The following is a 15,621-nucleotide window of genomic DNA, read 5'->3' as shown; positions in this document are numbered from 1 at the left end:
ATGTATATTGTTACATTTACTCTCTTGCTTTTGTGCAATAACACATATACTTTGACTTTGAGGAAGACCTTTTTGACTCAACTAATATATTTGAAAACTGCGCTTTTGGAATACAGCGCGTTTGTCTTATTTTGAAATCCAGGCAGGAAGCGTGAGTCACACTAGCGCTCACTTGTTGCTGTACTTCAGTCGGTGATGAGGACCTGGATCACAGTAAGGACCTCAAGAGATTCAGGGCGGACACCTCGACACCTGCTTCTTCATTTATTCCTTCTTTGCTTTTTTTTTTTTACATTTCTTTAAATAGTTTTCCCTTCCGTTCTGATGTTTCCTCTGTGATGGCTCATGCTTCAGCGTTTGATGTGGGAGTTTTGATTTTGATCGTTTTTGGAGCGTCTTTGGCAAACGGTGAGAAAATGTATTTTAATATTTAAATTAAATTATATCAGGAAACACATTTAATGTTATATAGTGAATGCAACAAAAAAAGTGACAATAGTATGTTGGTGTCATTTGTTTTCTTCAATTATTATTTATTATTATTAATTATGCACAATGTTAACGCATCTCAACATCAAACCCCTTTTACTTTAAAAAAACAAACAAACTAAGCTTACCCACGCATAGTATTATAAGTATTAAATATTATGTAATGCTACAAAAAGTAAATGTAATTCATGATTTCATTTAAAGAAAGAAAAAACTTGCGCTTTTGTGAAGGTGTTACGGCAGTGAGAGAGAGGAGACACCTGAAGGATCTACGACACTATCACTGACAAATTTACTTTTTATTATTTTCTTTTCTTGCAAAGTAATTCATTTACGGTTGTTGAAATAAATTAAGTACTGACTTATGACGTACTACTTGCTTAAAAAGCTGTTTGTGCACAATGTATTTTATTATAAAAAATAAAACTTAATAGTTGACAAAGATCTGACTTTATTTTCATGTTCAGCAGGTTTTGAAGTATAAGTGAACACAGTTTAATGTATTTTTACTGTAGAAATATTGATTTATTGTCATTTAAGTACAGTGTATTATTGTCACTGTTAATCAAGCACAATCTATTTTAATTCTTATAATTGATTAACAGTGACAATAATACACTGTACTTAAATGACAATAAATCTATATTTCTACAGTAAAAATACATGAAACTTTGTTCACTTATACTTCAAAACTTGCTGAACATGAAAATAAAGTCAGATATTTGTCAACTATTAAGTTTTATTTTTTTTTAATAATACAATACACTGTGCACAAACAGCTTTTTAAGCAAATAGAATGTCATAAGTCAGTACTTAAATTAATTATTTTGCAAGAAAACATGAAAATAATATTAAGACACTTTTTCAAAAGTATTGCTCAAAAAAGGACTGAGGAAAGATAGAAAAGAGTCCTAAAAAGGATTTTAAATATAAGGTTAAATAATGAAGTTGTTGGCCGTTAGAAACATTTATAGATGATCATTTGTATTGCAGTACTTCATTAGGGCCACAAATAATACGTACTTGGCCCATGAATGAGTTTAGTTAAGTGTTGGGAAATACATTTTTGTTGGATCCGTGACAAAAGAGGCAAACTCAAAAAAGATCTAGCAATATATGTCATATTATAAAGTTCCAATTCTACATGAGAACCTGAGACATTACAATCGCTGAATCTATTTCAGTCCAGCTTGTGAAACAAGATGCTCAAATGGCTGCGATCCTTCAGGTTCCTCGTCCAGGAGAGATGTGAGCCAGAGGAGGGAGGCAGAATTGTCGGAGCTGAACCGCCTCGCGTCCGCCACACAGAAGAGCTTGACGAACACCAGCCCTCAGGGTGAGGAGCGACCGTGTCCCACCTGTCAACGCCCTGCCGCCCGGAGGCGAGACAAGAGATGTACGTGCTACACTTATAAAGATAAGGAGTGTGTTTATTACTGCCACCTGGATATCATCTGGATCAACACGCCAGAGTGAGTCTCGCTCTTCTTCTTCTCAATGATTGATGATGATGACACTTGTTTTCTTTTATCATGACAGTGGTGCTCGGGTTAATGAGCCTCATACATATGTAGGTTTTTTGTGTTTTTCAGAGTGTATTGAATGTATAATATCAAGTTGAATATGTGAGTTATATTAGTAACTAAGTAAGTAATAGATTGAAAAAGTTAAAAAAAATATATAAGGCCATATAAAGCCTTTTATATGTATATTTAATTGTCAGTTATTTGTATAATATGAGTGTAAAACATGCAATGCTATATCTGCTACATCCCTAGCAGCTGGGCCTTTACAATACAGCCTTTAACTATTGTATTTCACTATGTATTTTATAGATCATTTCATGATGTAATTCACAATATCTAGCTACATGTTTTGCATTAGTCAGACAATATGGGTCAATATGACTTCAACTGCATTGTTTATGTTGCATTAAAATATGTTGCGTTTATACATTTTTTCATTAAACCCATCATATCACTAATAACATTTGAAACTACACTTAATCCATTTTTGCACTGTTCTCAAATAAATACATGCACTTCTGTGTAGGACGTGCTCAGGTTATTCAAGGTTTAATTTTCAAACCTTTTAACTGGGGCTGTTCATTTTTGCTATATGGTCTGTCACTACTTATCTCTCTTTGTTTTGACTATTTCTCTTACATGCTCTTGTTCTGGAAAATAGTTGATCCCAGACAAACATCAAATCCATATGGAGTTTTTTTCACAGTTAAAAGAATTCATGCATATGCATCAGAGGCCCTGCCAGACTGGACCGCATTAAAGAGGTGCTGACAAGGTCAATCAGGCAGGAAGTCATTGAAAAAGTCATGAAATATGAACTTCTTCTACTCTTTTTTGAGGGTGACAACAATGACCTGTTGTATGGTTTGTTTGGTCTATTTTTTTAAATCACAGCCATAGAGATTTGACAATGGGATTCTCTTACATTGAGATGATTTAGTTGGAATAATTGTTAAGGCCTAATGTTCAGCAAACACATGCCTCCGTGAAGAGACTCTCACTTTCATTCCTCTCACTACCTAACGACAAAGCAAGCTGTCCATTTTGTTCAGTTTCTAACTAGTAGAGTTTCGGTCCGTTCAGCTGGGCCTTTACACACATCGTTCCCAGGACTGTGTTTTGTCAATAAATCCAGAAAGAAAATACTTATAGGTGTGAATTGTTGTGATCTAGTCCAGATCAAGTTGTTTTTATCAATGGAAAGTATTTGGCTTGTTAGGCTTCCTCCTAATTTTGAAAAGGAGAAAGTGTATTGAAATATTTACATTAGAAAATGTACTTAAGCCCCGCCCACTGAAAACACTTCTCATTTTTCTGGGGATCAAATCGAGGTTTGTCACCGCACGTCATCAATCCCATCAATCACCTCCAGTTGTATAAACAAAGCAGGGGCGTGATTACAGCTGGCTGGAGGAGGAGTGAAGACCATTATTACTTCATAATCGACTTCACCTTCATAACCTTTTGTTCGCTGAGATTTCAGAAGGGGTGAGGGGCTTTATAAAGTCATATCTTCATCTTGGAGAGGAAGACTTCAACATTTGAAATATGGGAGTCAGTCAAGAAAATTGGAGTTTGACATTAGCTGTGCTTTAAACTGACCCAGCACCTCCAACCTGGACAAGAAATTCAACCTTTCTCACTCTTCTCTCACACTTAACATTTAGCTACCAATCCATTCAGTGGAGACTGAAGGTCTTGGTGGTAAGGAGCCAACAGCCATACATCGCCTGCAAAAAGCAGAGATTTGGGTTTGCGGTTACTAAACCAAAGACCCCTTCTGCCCAGAGAGAAATTCTGTGAACAAATCCTGTAATAATGGGCAGGTCCAACTCTTACTAAAGAACACACACTGGCACTGGTCTTACAGAGACTAAACAGCCTCTGTTGACAGTTCTATGATCCAGACTTTAAGACCTAAGCTCCAGCTCAATGTCACCAGCCTCCCTCTGTAATGGTTTAAGTTCTGTCAGAGGTGTTTCTCTAAGGAGATCCCTCCAGATGTTCAGTCCTTCCAGGTCTGTCTGGTAGGCTCTCCTTCGCTGTGGGGCAGGTGTCAAGGGCTGGGATAGCTTATAGACTGGTGGGCCACACAGAGTTCTAACAGTTTGACAGGGGACCCAGCTTAGACTCTGATGGATTACATATGTTTTTCCAATGTTAATCACATGTGAAGAAATATTACGTAAAAGGCTCTGGTTCTCAATAGACAGCAAAGCTTACATACAGTAATGTATTGTAAAATGTAGTACACGTCTGCATTCAATTCATGACAGAAGGTCAAGTAATTATGATCATGAATGTATGGAGCGTTTCACTGGAGACATTGCAGCTTGTTTTCTTTAATGAATTTAAGTTTTGGGGTTAGTTTTAGTTGTTCTCAGGATATATCTGAGGTGCTGGGGCATATCTTCCGAACACAGAGGGAGTTTTTCATGAAAGTAAGGATCAATAGAGTTGGTAGCCATGGTAACATATGCTGTGAAACAAACTCTAGCGTTTTTTTTTTTTTTTACGCTCACCCCGGATGATGATGAAGTGCAGATGCTGCATAAAAACGATCTTGAAAGGATCATATATCGTTCCCTGTTGGGTTCCCCTGTTGCTGTTAGTGTTGTGTCGTTCGCGAACGATTCGACTCAAAGATTCGGTTTAGTGAGTGAAGAGGTCTCTTCCGGGGATTCTCTAAAGATTCCGTCAGTGAGTGAACGAGTTCTCTTCCGGGGATTCCAAAAGATTCGTTCAGTGAAAAGGATTCTCTTCCGGGTGATTCGCGCGTCAGGGATTCGGTCAGTGAACGAGGTTTCAAGTTCGGCTGTGAACACACCTCAAGATCTTCTCTATTTGCTAATTCCTCGCGAATGTCACTCGTTCTTGTTCACCGGGCGTCTTTTTTTTTTGTATTGTCCCTCAAGTGCAGTGAATGTGAACCTCGGGTCTGAATCATGGTTGTTTGGCTGCGTTCAGGAAGTAGGAGAAATTGCAGCTCCATAAGCACAGAGTTAGTGATTTGGTGAATGAACGAACTGAACAAATCTTTTGAACGAATCATTTTAATGAACTGATTCTAGTGATTCAGTACACTCAAAAGAACTGCCGTGCCCATCACTAGTTGCTGTGCAAATGAGGTTTATATTGAGAGGGTCAATATAGCCAGTCAAGCCTTTCCAAGTCACACTTTTCATTGCACCACATGATCATGTAAGTCAGAGTGATGGGGAGGGGTTCCATGGGTTCCATTTACTGACTCCACAGGGAGAAGGTATTCTGAACTGCTATTTAGAGTGAAGACATAAATGTCAGTTACGACTTTACCCCCTATTTATATCTACCGAGGTGAACCCCAGCGTACAGGCTCCGAGTCGGGAGGGCTATAAGCACTAACAAAGGCACTTATTTAATTCCGTGAATACTGATACTGTACACACTTTGAAATGCTTACCATATATGCAATCCTATTAAAAGGCTTTCCTTCATATGAGACGACGACATTAACTATAAAGCATTTCATCATACATTTATTTAAACTGTAGTGTGGTTTTGAACATGCCATTATTTCTCTCCAAACAAATTAAATGTTTGTTCTTGTGGGTCAAAAAGTAATCTTTGTTTCATTTATATTGTTGAATTACCCGTAATTCTGATGCTAGTGGACAGATTATTCTGATCAGCATTATTATTATTATACATTTATTTCAGAGCGAAAACTCGTTATATATTAGCAGCTACTTTTACCGGTGTATTTGTGTGTCACAAGAACAGAGAGAGACATGTAATAAAACCTACAACCAAGAGCCAGCATTGATTTTAAAATTTGGAAGTTTAGTAAACACAATGTTTGGGTATGTGGTTTGTGGGAGATTATTTACCTGATAGTGCTACTTAAGGTCTACCGTTAAGGCAGTTTCATGTTGACTTAAAGTTCTTCCCCAATGTTTTTCTGTCAGAAAATATGATAAATAACTTCCAGGGACTGTTTTCGCCAAATGAACCATGCATGTGTTTACTATACATTTCTTTTTCGGTTCACGTACTGCACATAATGTGAAGCAGCTGTTCCAGGGACAGACATCTGGGTCCATAGGAATGAAAAAGAAAATGTGAAGGCTAGAACTGAATCTTAAACATGTCTCACGAGAGAGCCTATAGAGTGGCTGCTGTGGAAGGAAGGGCTCGCAATGCTGTAAGAGTTCCATGACAGTGGTTCGATTTCCTCTGAGTGATGAGGGATCTAAATTGTAAGGCAAGGGGGGGAGGGGGGGGTTACCACTTTTTCGTCTCCTGCTCGCTATCCAAGTGTCCCGTAGAGGGCTATGATATTTCAGCTGGAGCAGTGAGTATTTATTTGACCATACGTTGTGGTCAAATGTCATGGTGAGAATGGACCGGAGAATTGACTGACGCTTGTTTTTAAAATAACATTCTGATGGTTAGGGTTCCTTTGTTTGATTACACAAAGTAGTTTGAACGAACTACAACTAAAGACTCACACTTTTTTAATCATTTTTTGTTCTCAACTGTTTTCTTTTAAAATCAGTTACCTCTGAATACATTACATGTCACAAACCAAGCACGAGTTTAAAAGTTGAAATGTTTTGGAAAACATGCCACTGTAATAAGAAGCAGACGTACTTTCCACATGTTTCTTAAGCTATAGATACACAACCCTCGCTCGCATCACAAATTTTTAAATGTATGTGTAGCTGGGGTCCTTTTTTTGATCTTTGTGTTTACGTTTTCTTGTTTGTGTTGTCCCTCTTCTGCCCATTTGCTCAAACCGTAGTTTAAATATGTAGGGTTATTTTACATTACCATTTGGCCACATGCTCGAGAGCTTGACAAGTCTTCTGCAACAAGAGGCGGCAGCAGAGTAACTCCATCACAAACACGCCTGGAGCTGGGCTTGAACCAGCATCTCTCATTCACAACTCCATCTGTTCTGTGGTGTCATATGGAAGAACATTTAACAGACCTACAACCATATTAGGTCACAGACATTCTTTTGAAATGTATATCATATGTGAAATGAGAAAATAAAACAACAAGTGTAGACCATGGAACGGATTGTCTTTCCTTATAAAATCTGGCCAATTAGTCCATACAATAATCTGTTGAGACTTTTGTCAGTGTAGACAGTTATCAAAGTCTGTTTTCCATCTGATGTTACATAAGTAAGTAAGTAAGTAATTTGTATTTATATAGCGCTTTTCCAGACCAGGGTCACAAAGCGCTTAAACAATCGAAACAATATTCAATAAAGTTTATACTTTAAAAGTCAAGATAAAACTGAGAGCACAACAGGAGTTCCAGAAAACCAAGGAAAAGCCTGAACAAATAAAAATGTCTTAAGATGTTTCTTGAAAGAGTCAGTAGATCCATAAAGCGCAAAGAGAGAAATAGAACGTTTGGTGCTGATATGATATGATTTAAATTCGTCATGAAGTTGGTGTTTAGTTGCAGAAGATAACGTGGCATATATGTGTGTGTGGCCTCGTACTTTACGTCCCTTATGCTACCTTCTCACGGGGAAAAAATGACAAGTAAGACCTGTAATATTACTGGGACAGTTATAGTTACATTAAACATTCATTTTCAATGAAACAATATCTTAACTCTGCAGGTGTAAATCAGCTTTTCATTTACTTTGGTGCAGCTAACAACATGAAGAGCAGTTGACAAACATATCCATTCATACATACATCAATTTTTGCAAGGGTTATTTAGTTCAATTTGTAATTTTCTAAAAGTCCACCTCCTGAAGGAGCGGTAAAGATGAGAGTGGTGATGACACGGTCCACATGACGCCTCTCCATGCTAGAGACACAATTGTTGGTGAAGGGTTTAGAGGAAAAGATTGTTGTGACACATTGTTCAAGGCTAGGAATAGCTGGAGAAGACCAGTTAGAAGTGGGAGAGAAATCAAAACTGAACACATAAAAATGCAAAACGGTTGTTTTTGCTCTCAGTTGTCATCACCTAAACATGAAGAACTGTCAAGATCTTTGTGAGTGAGCACTTCTCCTTCGAGAAGAAGACACATTTGAGACACATTTCTTGTCCATATTAGGCAAAGAAAAAAGTTGTGTACATATTATTAAGTTGGTTATAAATCAATTGTTACACATTCTCTCGCAAGGGTGTGAACAAATTGCTGAATAAAAGTTAAATCCCAGTTTCTGCACATTTTTTAGCATTACGAATCGGCCACCATTAACGTTTTCCTTTCACTGGAACTGTTTTTCTAAATAACAAAGTAGTGCAAGTTAACTTTATAAGATTTATTTTCCCCTAAATTACAACATGAAAGTATGATTCTATTTTTTTTATAGCAATGCTTCTGGCTGACTTGTTGTTTGAAGTTACTCCCATAAAAGTAGCAGTATTTTATTTTGTTGGCTGCAGGAATAAAGATTTTTAAAAGCTGTCACTGTTCTCATGATATTTTTTTGTTTAGCATATATTTACACTCACTGTTCATATCGTGAAGGACTGAAATAAGAAGAACCTCCAAAAAGTTGGAATTAACTATTTCCTCCCAGTATTGGTCTGTGGTTTCACAGAGCTTATTTTTCCGGGAAAGATTTATGGATGGTTTCAGATTCAGAAAATGCATGTTTGTCTTTTTTTTTTTTACCCAATCTAGAGGGGGTGATATAATCCAACATGTCATTATGTATTATAACTCAATACAAGATTTAATTGCAGATGTATTGTGTTTCTTTTTACGGTAAGACTCACCGGCTAAATAATGTCAAGCTCAGAATTTGATGTTGAACAAAAGTCTCACATTCTAATGTACCACTAGACAGCAGCTGACAGTTGTCAGAGAGTTTATGTGGAGTTCTCATACTGCATTGTTAAAGGGCAACTGATGAGTGGATTTAAGTGTCTCTTAAATAGATCTTGGACCTCTATTGTCCTCATCATATGTTCTTTTATATTAAATATTTACATAAGAAACAAGAAAATATGCTTAAACCCGGCCACTGAAAATGCTGGATTTTTATGAAGATTAAATCTCTTTTACCATAAACATGCACACTCTGCTGTGATTAACCAAGTATCAAGGTTTGTCACCACATCATCAATCCCAGAAGCCTCCATCTCCAAGGACCAGTTAACAGCTGGCTTGAGGTGTGAAACCATTATTAGGTCATAATTGGCTTCACTCTCTTAACCTCTTGTTTGCTGAGATTTTAGACGGGGGGGGGGGGGTACTTTATAAAGTTTAAAACATGGTCATAATGAGTGACTTACTGCATCTTGGAGAGGAAGACTGATTTAGGTTTTCACATTAGTTGCATGTTAAAAAAATGTGCTTTGAAAAAAACTAACTAAGGTTTTTTTGGTATTTCAATTCTGTTGGCATCCTTTAATGTACCATGAAACCAAAACACCCTTTCTCAATACAGCCAATCTAATGATGCCTTCACTGACCTGCGAGAATCCTGAAATTAAACCATAAACAACTGCAAACCCCATTGTTACAAATGGGGATTATGACAATACAGATTTCTTCAACAACAGTTTGACATGTTTTCAATTTAAATGTTGGTGCATCACAGACGTCGCTGACATTATGGCCGTATCTGAAAAAGCCTTGCAAGTGATCCTTTGTTTTTGACATATGAGGTAAAACATTCCCAAACTATCAACGTTTTTTGAGAGCTTGGCTGCTTTTTAGGGAAGTCATCATGTTTGCTTAACAAAGACTCTAATGCGGTACTTTATAAAGTTTAAAACATGGTCATAATGAGTGACTTACTGCATCTTGGAGAGGAAGACTGATTTAGGTTTTCACATTAGTTGCCCTTTAATTCGTTTTTGTTCTGTATTAAAATACTACTACCTACATTCACAAGTCTCAAGATAATGAATGTACTATTGCTTTGAGTGCGAATATTGAATGGTCGAACACAAGTGCAATACAAATGATTCCAGGGATCAGTCTAAAGACTTTTACTTTTTTTCAATCAGGTCACCATATGCCACCATCTTTCTGTTGCAGGAACACTGTACCATACGGCATGTCCAGTTACCAGGGCATGCGTCTGAAGCGTTCCATAAAGGAAGAGCAAGGGATGCTCGGGAATGTCCAGCGTTGCTGGTGTGTGTCGGAGAGTGACCCCGGCTGCAGCAGCTTCTGCTTGAACAGGTAATACTGTAAACAAATAACAAGCTGTCAGCTCCGCAGACCGTCAAGTTATTCTTCTTAGGCAATGGTTGGACCCATCCATCCCCCTTACAAGCCCACATGAAGACAAGTTAATTATAGACCATCAGGGAAATAATAGGTATATACTGTTAAAAAAATGTGCTTTGAAAAAAACTAACTAAGGTTTTTTTGGTATTTCAATTCTGTTGTCATCCTTTAATGTACCATGAAACCAAAACACCCTTTCTCAACACAGCCAATCTAATGATGCCTTCACTGACCTGCGAGAATCCTGAAATTAAACCATAAACAACTGCAAACCCCATTGTTACAAATGGGGATTATGACAATACAGATTTCTTCAACAACAGTTTGACATGTTTTCAATTTAAATGTTGGTGCATCACAGACGTCGCTGACATTATGGCTGTATCTGAAAAAGCCTTGCAAGTGATCCTTTGTTTTTGACATATGAGGTAAAACATTCCCAAACTATCAACGTTTTTTGAGAGCTTGGCTGCTTTTTAGGGAAGTCATCATGTTTGCTTAACAAAGACTCCAATGCGCGACTCTCGGCAGTGATTATAAAGCGACAGTAGCCAAAAACTTAATTAAACGATGAATATTTCACTGTCTTTTGTCAACAAAGTAATCGTTGCAGTTGTAACTCAGCATGGGCCCACCGAATTCAAATAGAAGTCAACTGAGATGAAAATGTACTCTGTCTTCAGGATGTAACTGTAAGAATAATCATAGCTTTAAAAGGCTAATGCTAAGGAAATGTGGTTCAGAATACATTTTGTGTTGAAAAAGTCTAAGAAAACATATATGTTGGATGTATTACATATAAATATAATAAATTAGTATTAGTTTAAAGGGAAAACAATTCTGGCAAAGTGGAGTTCGGTTTATAAACATACTTTGTGTGACCTCAGTACCCGAGCTGGGGTGTAAGGCTGGACCAGATCACTGATGTAAGGAGGAGCCTGACCATGAATAGATCTGAAAGTAAGAACCAAAAATGTGATATTAATCCTAAAAGAAACAGGCAGCCAGTGAAGAGTTTTAATGATCGGAGAAATGTGAGTTCTTCTACTAGAGCGGGTCAGAATTCTCTCTGCAGAGTTTTGTATTAACTGTAGGTGAGACAGCTCCTTGTTAAGACATGAAAACAAACTGTTACAATAGTCAAAACGAGAAGACACAAAAGCATGGATTACAAGCTCCAGATCGTGTTGTGACATCATTTTCCTAAATTTAGAGATATTTCTCAGTCGAAGGAAATGGTTTCTGTTCAGTTTTCTGCAGTGGTGAACTAGAGACATGTCTTTGTCAAATACAACACCCAGGTTTCTCAGGCTCAGTTTGACAGACTGACCTAAGTCACCCAAGTACTGACTCAACCCTGGAACTTTATCATCAGGAGCAATAACTAGAGTTTCAGTTTTGTCCACATTTAGCTATTAACAAAATACATCACATGGTTTCCCAAATGGAGAAGTGTGTTTGTTGTAGATAAACAGCTCATGATATTGCTTCAAAAAATGTTCAACATCATAATGAAGTAGAAACATAATGAATCATTGAGAATTTAATTATGAGGAAAAACTTCTCCCTCGTAATTGTGTATTCTGTCATCTTAACCCTGTATTTGACCTGCATATTTTCATCAACGTAATGTTATCTTAGCTAGAAAACATAAACACATGAAAGCAAATATCTTGTCTTTAAATTACTGCGTTTATTTTAATCCTACCTTGTTATTATTATAATTTGAAAACAGTCATAGTTCAGAGTTCAATAAGCCAGTTTTTTCCCCTTTAAACTATTATTAAACCATTAAAAAACGACAGTGCTCCTAAAAAATGTTGAGATATTAAAACAGTAAATCATATTGATCAAAAAAAGAGAATCAATACAATTCCACAGCCATCGAACCTAATGGAATATTTTTTTATTATCATTTATTTATTGCTCAAAAAACGACTTCCAGATTTGTTATTCAATGATTTAATTAAATATTTCTTCTCTCTGTGTAGAGGTTGTGGGCTTGGGCGGCCACACATGGTCTGAATTTGTGAGAGTATTTTGAAAGTCTTAGCTGTCAAGCGGGAGGTAGCTCATACTACTGAAATCAATGTTTTGGGTTTACAACAACTGGGCATTTATCCATACTGCAGTTTTCTTTGTGTTAATATGTTTATAGCGTAACAAAAGAATCCTTCAGCCGACATTTATAACTCGGAAAATACTTTTGCGTTCTTTGAGCCATCACACCAGTACAAAAGTCACAATCTATATTTAATAAAAACCCCAATTAAGATTGAACAAAGACATTTGACACTAATCCTCATTCTCCTTCAAAAATAACTACATACAATTATAAGGTAACTTAATTTCTCTGCTTTCAGATACACGTTAACCTCATCTCTGGGTCAAGGTGACCCGAAGGCCCGAAAACAAATGTGATTGCAGTATCCCTTGTATTATCTCTGGGTCACGGTTACCCGGAGCCCGAAAACAAATGTGATTGCAGTATCCCTTGTGTTATCTCTGGGGTCAAGGTGACCCGAAGGCCCAAAAACAAATCATTTATGGTAACCCTTGTGTTGTCTCTGGGTCAAGGTGACCCGGAGGCCCGAAAACAAATGTGATTGCAGTATCCCTTGTGTTATCTCTGGGGTCAAGGTGACCCGAAGGCCCAAAAACAAATCATCTATGGTAACCCTTGTGTTGTCTCTGGGTCAAGGTGACCCGGAGGCCCGAAAACAAATGTGATTGCAGTATCCCTTGTGTTATCTCAGGGTCAAGGTGATCCGAAGGCCCAAAAACAAATAATTTATGGTAACCCTTGTGTTGTCTCTAGGTCAAGGTGACCCAAAGGCCCCAAAACAAATGTGTTTATGGTATCCCATGTGTTGTCTCTGGGTCAAGGTGACCCGAAGGCCCGAAAACAAATGTGATTGCAGTATCCCTTGTGTTATAATAATAATAATAATAATAATCTCTATTTATATATCTCAGGGTCAAGGTGATCCCGAGGCCCCAAAAAACAATGTGTTGATGGTATCCCTTGTGTTGTCTCATGGTCTAGGTGACCTGAAGGTCCGAAAACAAATGTGCTCATGGTGTCCCTGGTATTATCTCTGGGTCAAGGTGACCCAGAGGCCCAAAAAACAATGTTTTTGTGGTAACCCTTGTGTTGTCTCACGGCCAAGGTGAACGATCTCCACGATTGCATATGTATTGAGCCAGGAAGGTCGTTCACCTTGACCCAGAGACAACGCAAGGTATTCCATTTGTTTTTGGGCCTCCGGGTCACCTTGACCCAGAGATAACACAATGGTGAAGTTTTCTAGATAGGGTAAACCTTGGAGGAGTTAGATCAATTTAAAATAAGCACGATACATGATTTAAGGGACATTCTTTGGGCCTCTGGGTCACCTTGACGCTTGTGCTTTCTTTTTTAAGACAAAGCAAAACAGTTCCTAGCTCCACATGTACAGTATATAAGCAAGCTTAGAAGGAAAACTGTCTGTTCTCACTCTGAATAAGCAAAACCTGATTTGTTCTCTATATTTCCTTCATCCAGGCACAGAAGACCACCCAATGTGGAGCCTAAAGATGAGAGGCGGAGAGCTTTCCCACCTTTGAAAACCATCTGAGTGATCCGCTCCTTATCTGGAAGAATCCTATATATAAATATATATATACCCATACACATGTGGTCGTTGACTGTCCATCAGACTTCTGGATGAACACGCAGTTGAAGGAATCCCTGGGAGGATTAAAGCGCAGTCAGTGGGTGTTCCCGGCACAGATCTCAGACGTATGGATTCTCATTCATTTGAAAATGGGACGACTTGTGCGGAACATTTCAAAGACATTGTTTCACGTTTACAGCTCACTCCACATTAGTTAACTCAACACTTGCACGGATGATGTTTCTTTCTGTCAGCTAGTAACCAACCCGATCGTCTAGTTTCACATTAATCTCGCGGATTGGCGATTGACATTTCAGTCAAAATGACGAAGCACTTTCTCTCAAGGGCATATCAAATGTAGTTTTCTTATTAAGCTCAAGCCACTGCTTGGTGTAAGGTTAATACATTGTGTTCATATTTAATTTCTACATGTATAATATATACGTCTTCAAACCATAAATCATGTGATTATGTTATATCACACATTTTTACTTATTTTATCCCTGTGGAAGTAAAAATACTCAAGACAAGTGACAAGGATAGCAATGTTTATCTGATACAAAGAATGAGTTTATAGTCCAATAATGCCCTGCTTTAATCCAATAACTGTAGGTCATAGTTCACAATGAAGCTCATTTGTGTGTCGACCAGAACACTGAACTCTGAGACCTACTTGAAGTGTAACTCAGGATTTTTAAGAAACTTCAAACAACGCTGTCTGGATTTTGAACAACCTGTCAAAAAAAAAAGGGAAGGATAACCTGTGAAACCAAAGGGTAAACTGTTCTAACATGTCTAACTGAGTTTATTGAGTTTTCCAAGAGCCATGAAAGATTATCCGATGGGAAACTCTGTTACTAGTCAGAATGTTTTAACCCAAATAAAAGGGAACAAAAATCTACTGCTTGCTTCATCATGAAAACACGACCAATTTAAAGAGGGACTGGTTTATTTCCATTCTTGCAATTACATGTTCAAGCTCTGAGATGTGTGTGTCGATATGTTAAAAGTATCTTAATGTGTTCAAAGGTATTGTGAAAGATGGCATATGAAAAATAATATACTTTTTAAATACATTGAATTTGTCCGAGTGCATCTTTTATTTAGTTGTTTTTTCTAAGACAAAACTTTCAAGCTTCTATTCCAAACATGATGTCAAAGATCTACATACAGGCACACATGATAACCTGCAATGTATCACGTATAACATGTGTTTTCTACAATGCTTTCTTCAAAGGAATTCTTAGTTTTTTTTAAACATTATTTAATTAAATACGTGTAAAAATACCTTTTAGTTCATAACAACATGAGACTCGTGAAACTGCCAGGTGGGGACTTCAAAATGGTAAGAAATAAGAAAACTGCTTGCAACTAAATAGAAATGCCTGGATATAAAACAAACAATCTCACCTACACAAAGCATAGTAATAATCAGGTGATTATGTCACATTTCACCAACGTGCAAAAACTTTTTTTTTCCCCTTTACTGTCTGAGATAGGCAACCATTTATATGTCCTACAGTTTTGCTGTTTCAACAGTTTTGTTAGACATGGTATTTCAACAAATAAGTATTACACATAATTAGCTCAGGTATCGCTTGTATAGTTAAAATGGATCAAACTTTCTTTCAGGGTCAAATGGAATACAGTAATACAGCAATTGGTTCTGTCAACATCAAATCTACTTTTAGCCATTGTTTGTTTAGTGTGCATAGATTTGTCCAGTAGGTGATCTCTTCAAATGATT

At 37.4% G+C, this 15,621-nt stretch overlaps 1 protein-coding gene across 1 annotated transcript; it reads left to right on the top strand.

Moving 5' to 3' along the window:
* Nucleotides 1-268: 268 nt before the first annotated feature.
* Nucleotides 269-14,950, top strand: LOC148070482 (endothelin-1). The gene is made up of 4 exons (XM_087800987.1): nt 269-408; nt 1,718-1,961; nt 10,024-10,170; nt 13,763-14,950. The coding sequence occupies exons 1-4, from the start codon at nt 339-341 to the stop codon at nt 13,833-13,835; spliced, it is 534 nt and encodes a 177-aa protein (XP_087657113.1). The 5' UTR covers nt 269-338; the 3' UTR covers nt 13,836-14,950.
* The last annotated feature ends 671 nt before the right edge of the window (nt 14,951-15,621 follow it).

Source organism: Callionymus lyra, chromosome 10 (genome assembly GCF_982586985.1).
Source record: "Callionymus lyra chromosome 10, fCalLyr1.hap1.1, whole genome shotgun sequence".
Classification (NCBI taxonomy): Eukaryota; Metazoa; Chordata; class Actinopteri; order Syngnathiformes; family Callionymidae; genus Callionymus; species Callionymus lyra.
Note: the sequence above shows the minus strand (reverse complement) of the source record. Positions and strands in the feature narration are given on the sequence as shown.

Coding starts and splice junctions, on each gene's coding strand:
- LOC148070482 (XM_087800987.1), top strand. CDS start 339: ATGGCTCATGCTTCAGCGTTTGATGTGGGAGTTTTGATTTTGATCGTT. Junction 409..1,717: donor TGGAGCGTCTTTGGCAAACG/GTGAGAAAATGT, acceptor GCGATCCTTCAG/GTTCCTCGTCCAGGAGAGAT. Junction 1,962..10,023: donor ATCTGGATCAACACGCCAGA/GTGAGTCTCGCT, acceptor TTTCTGTTGCAG/GAACACTGTACCATACGGCA.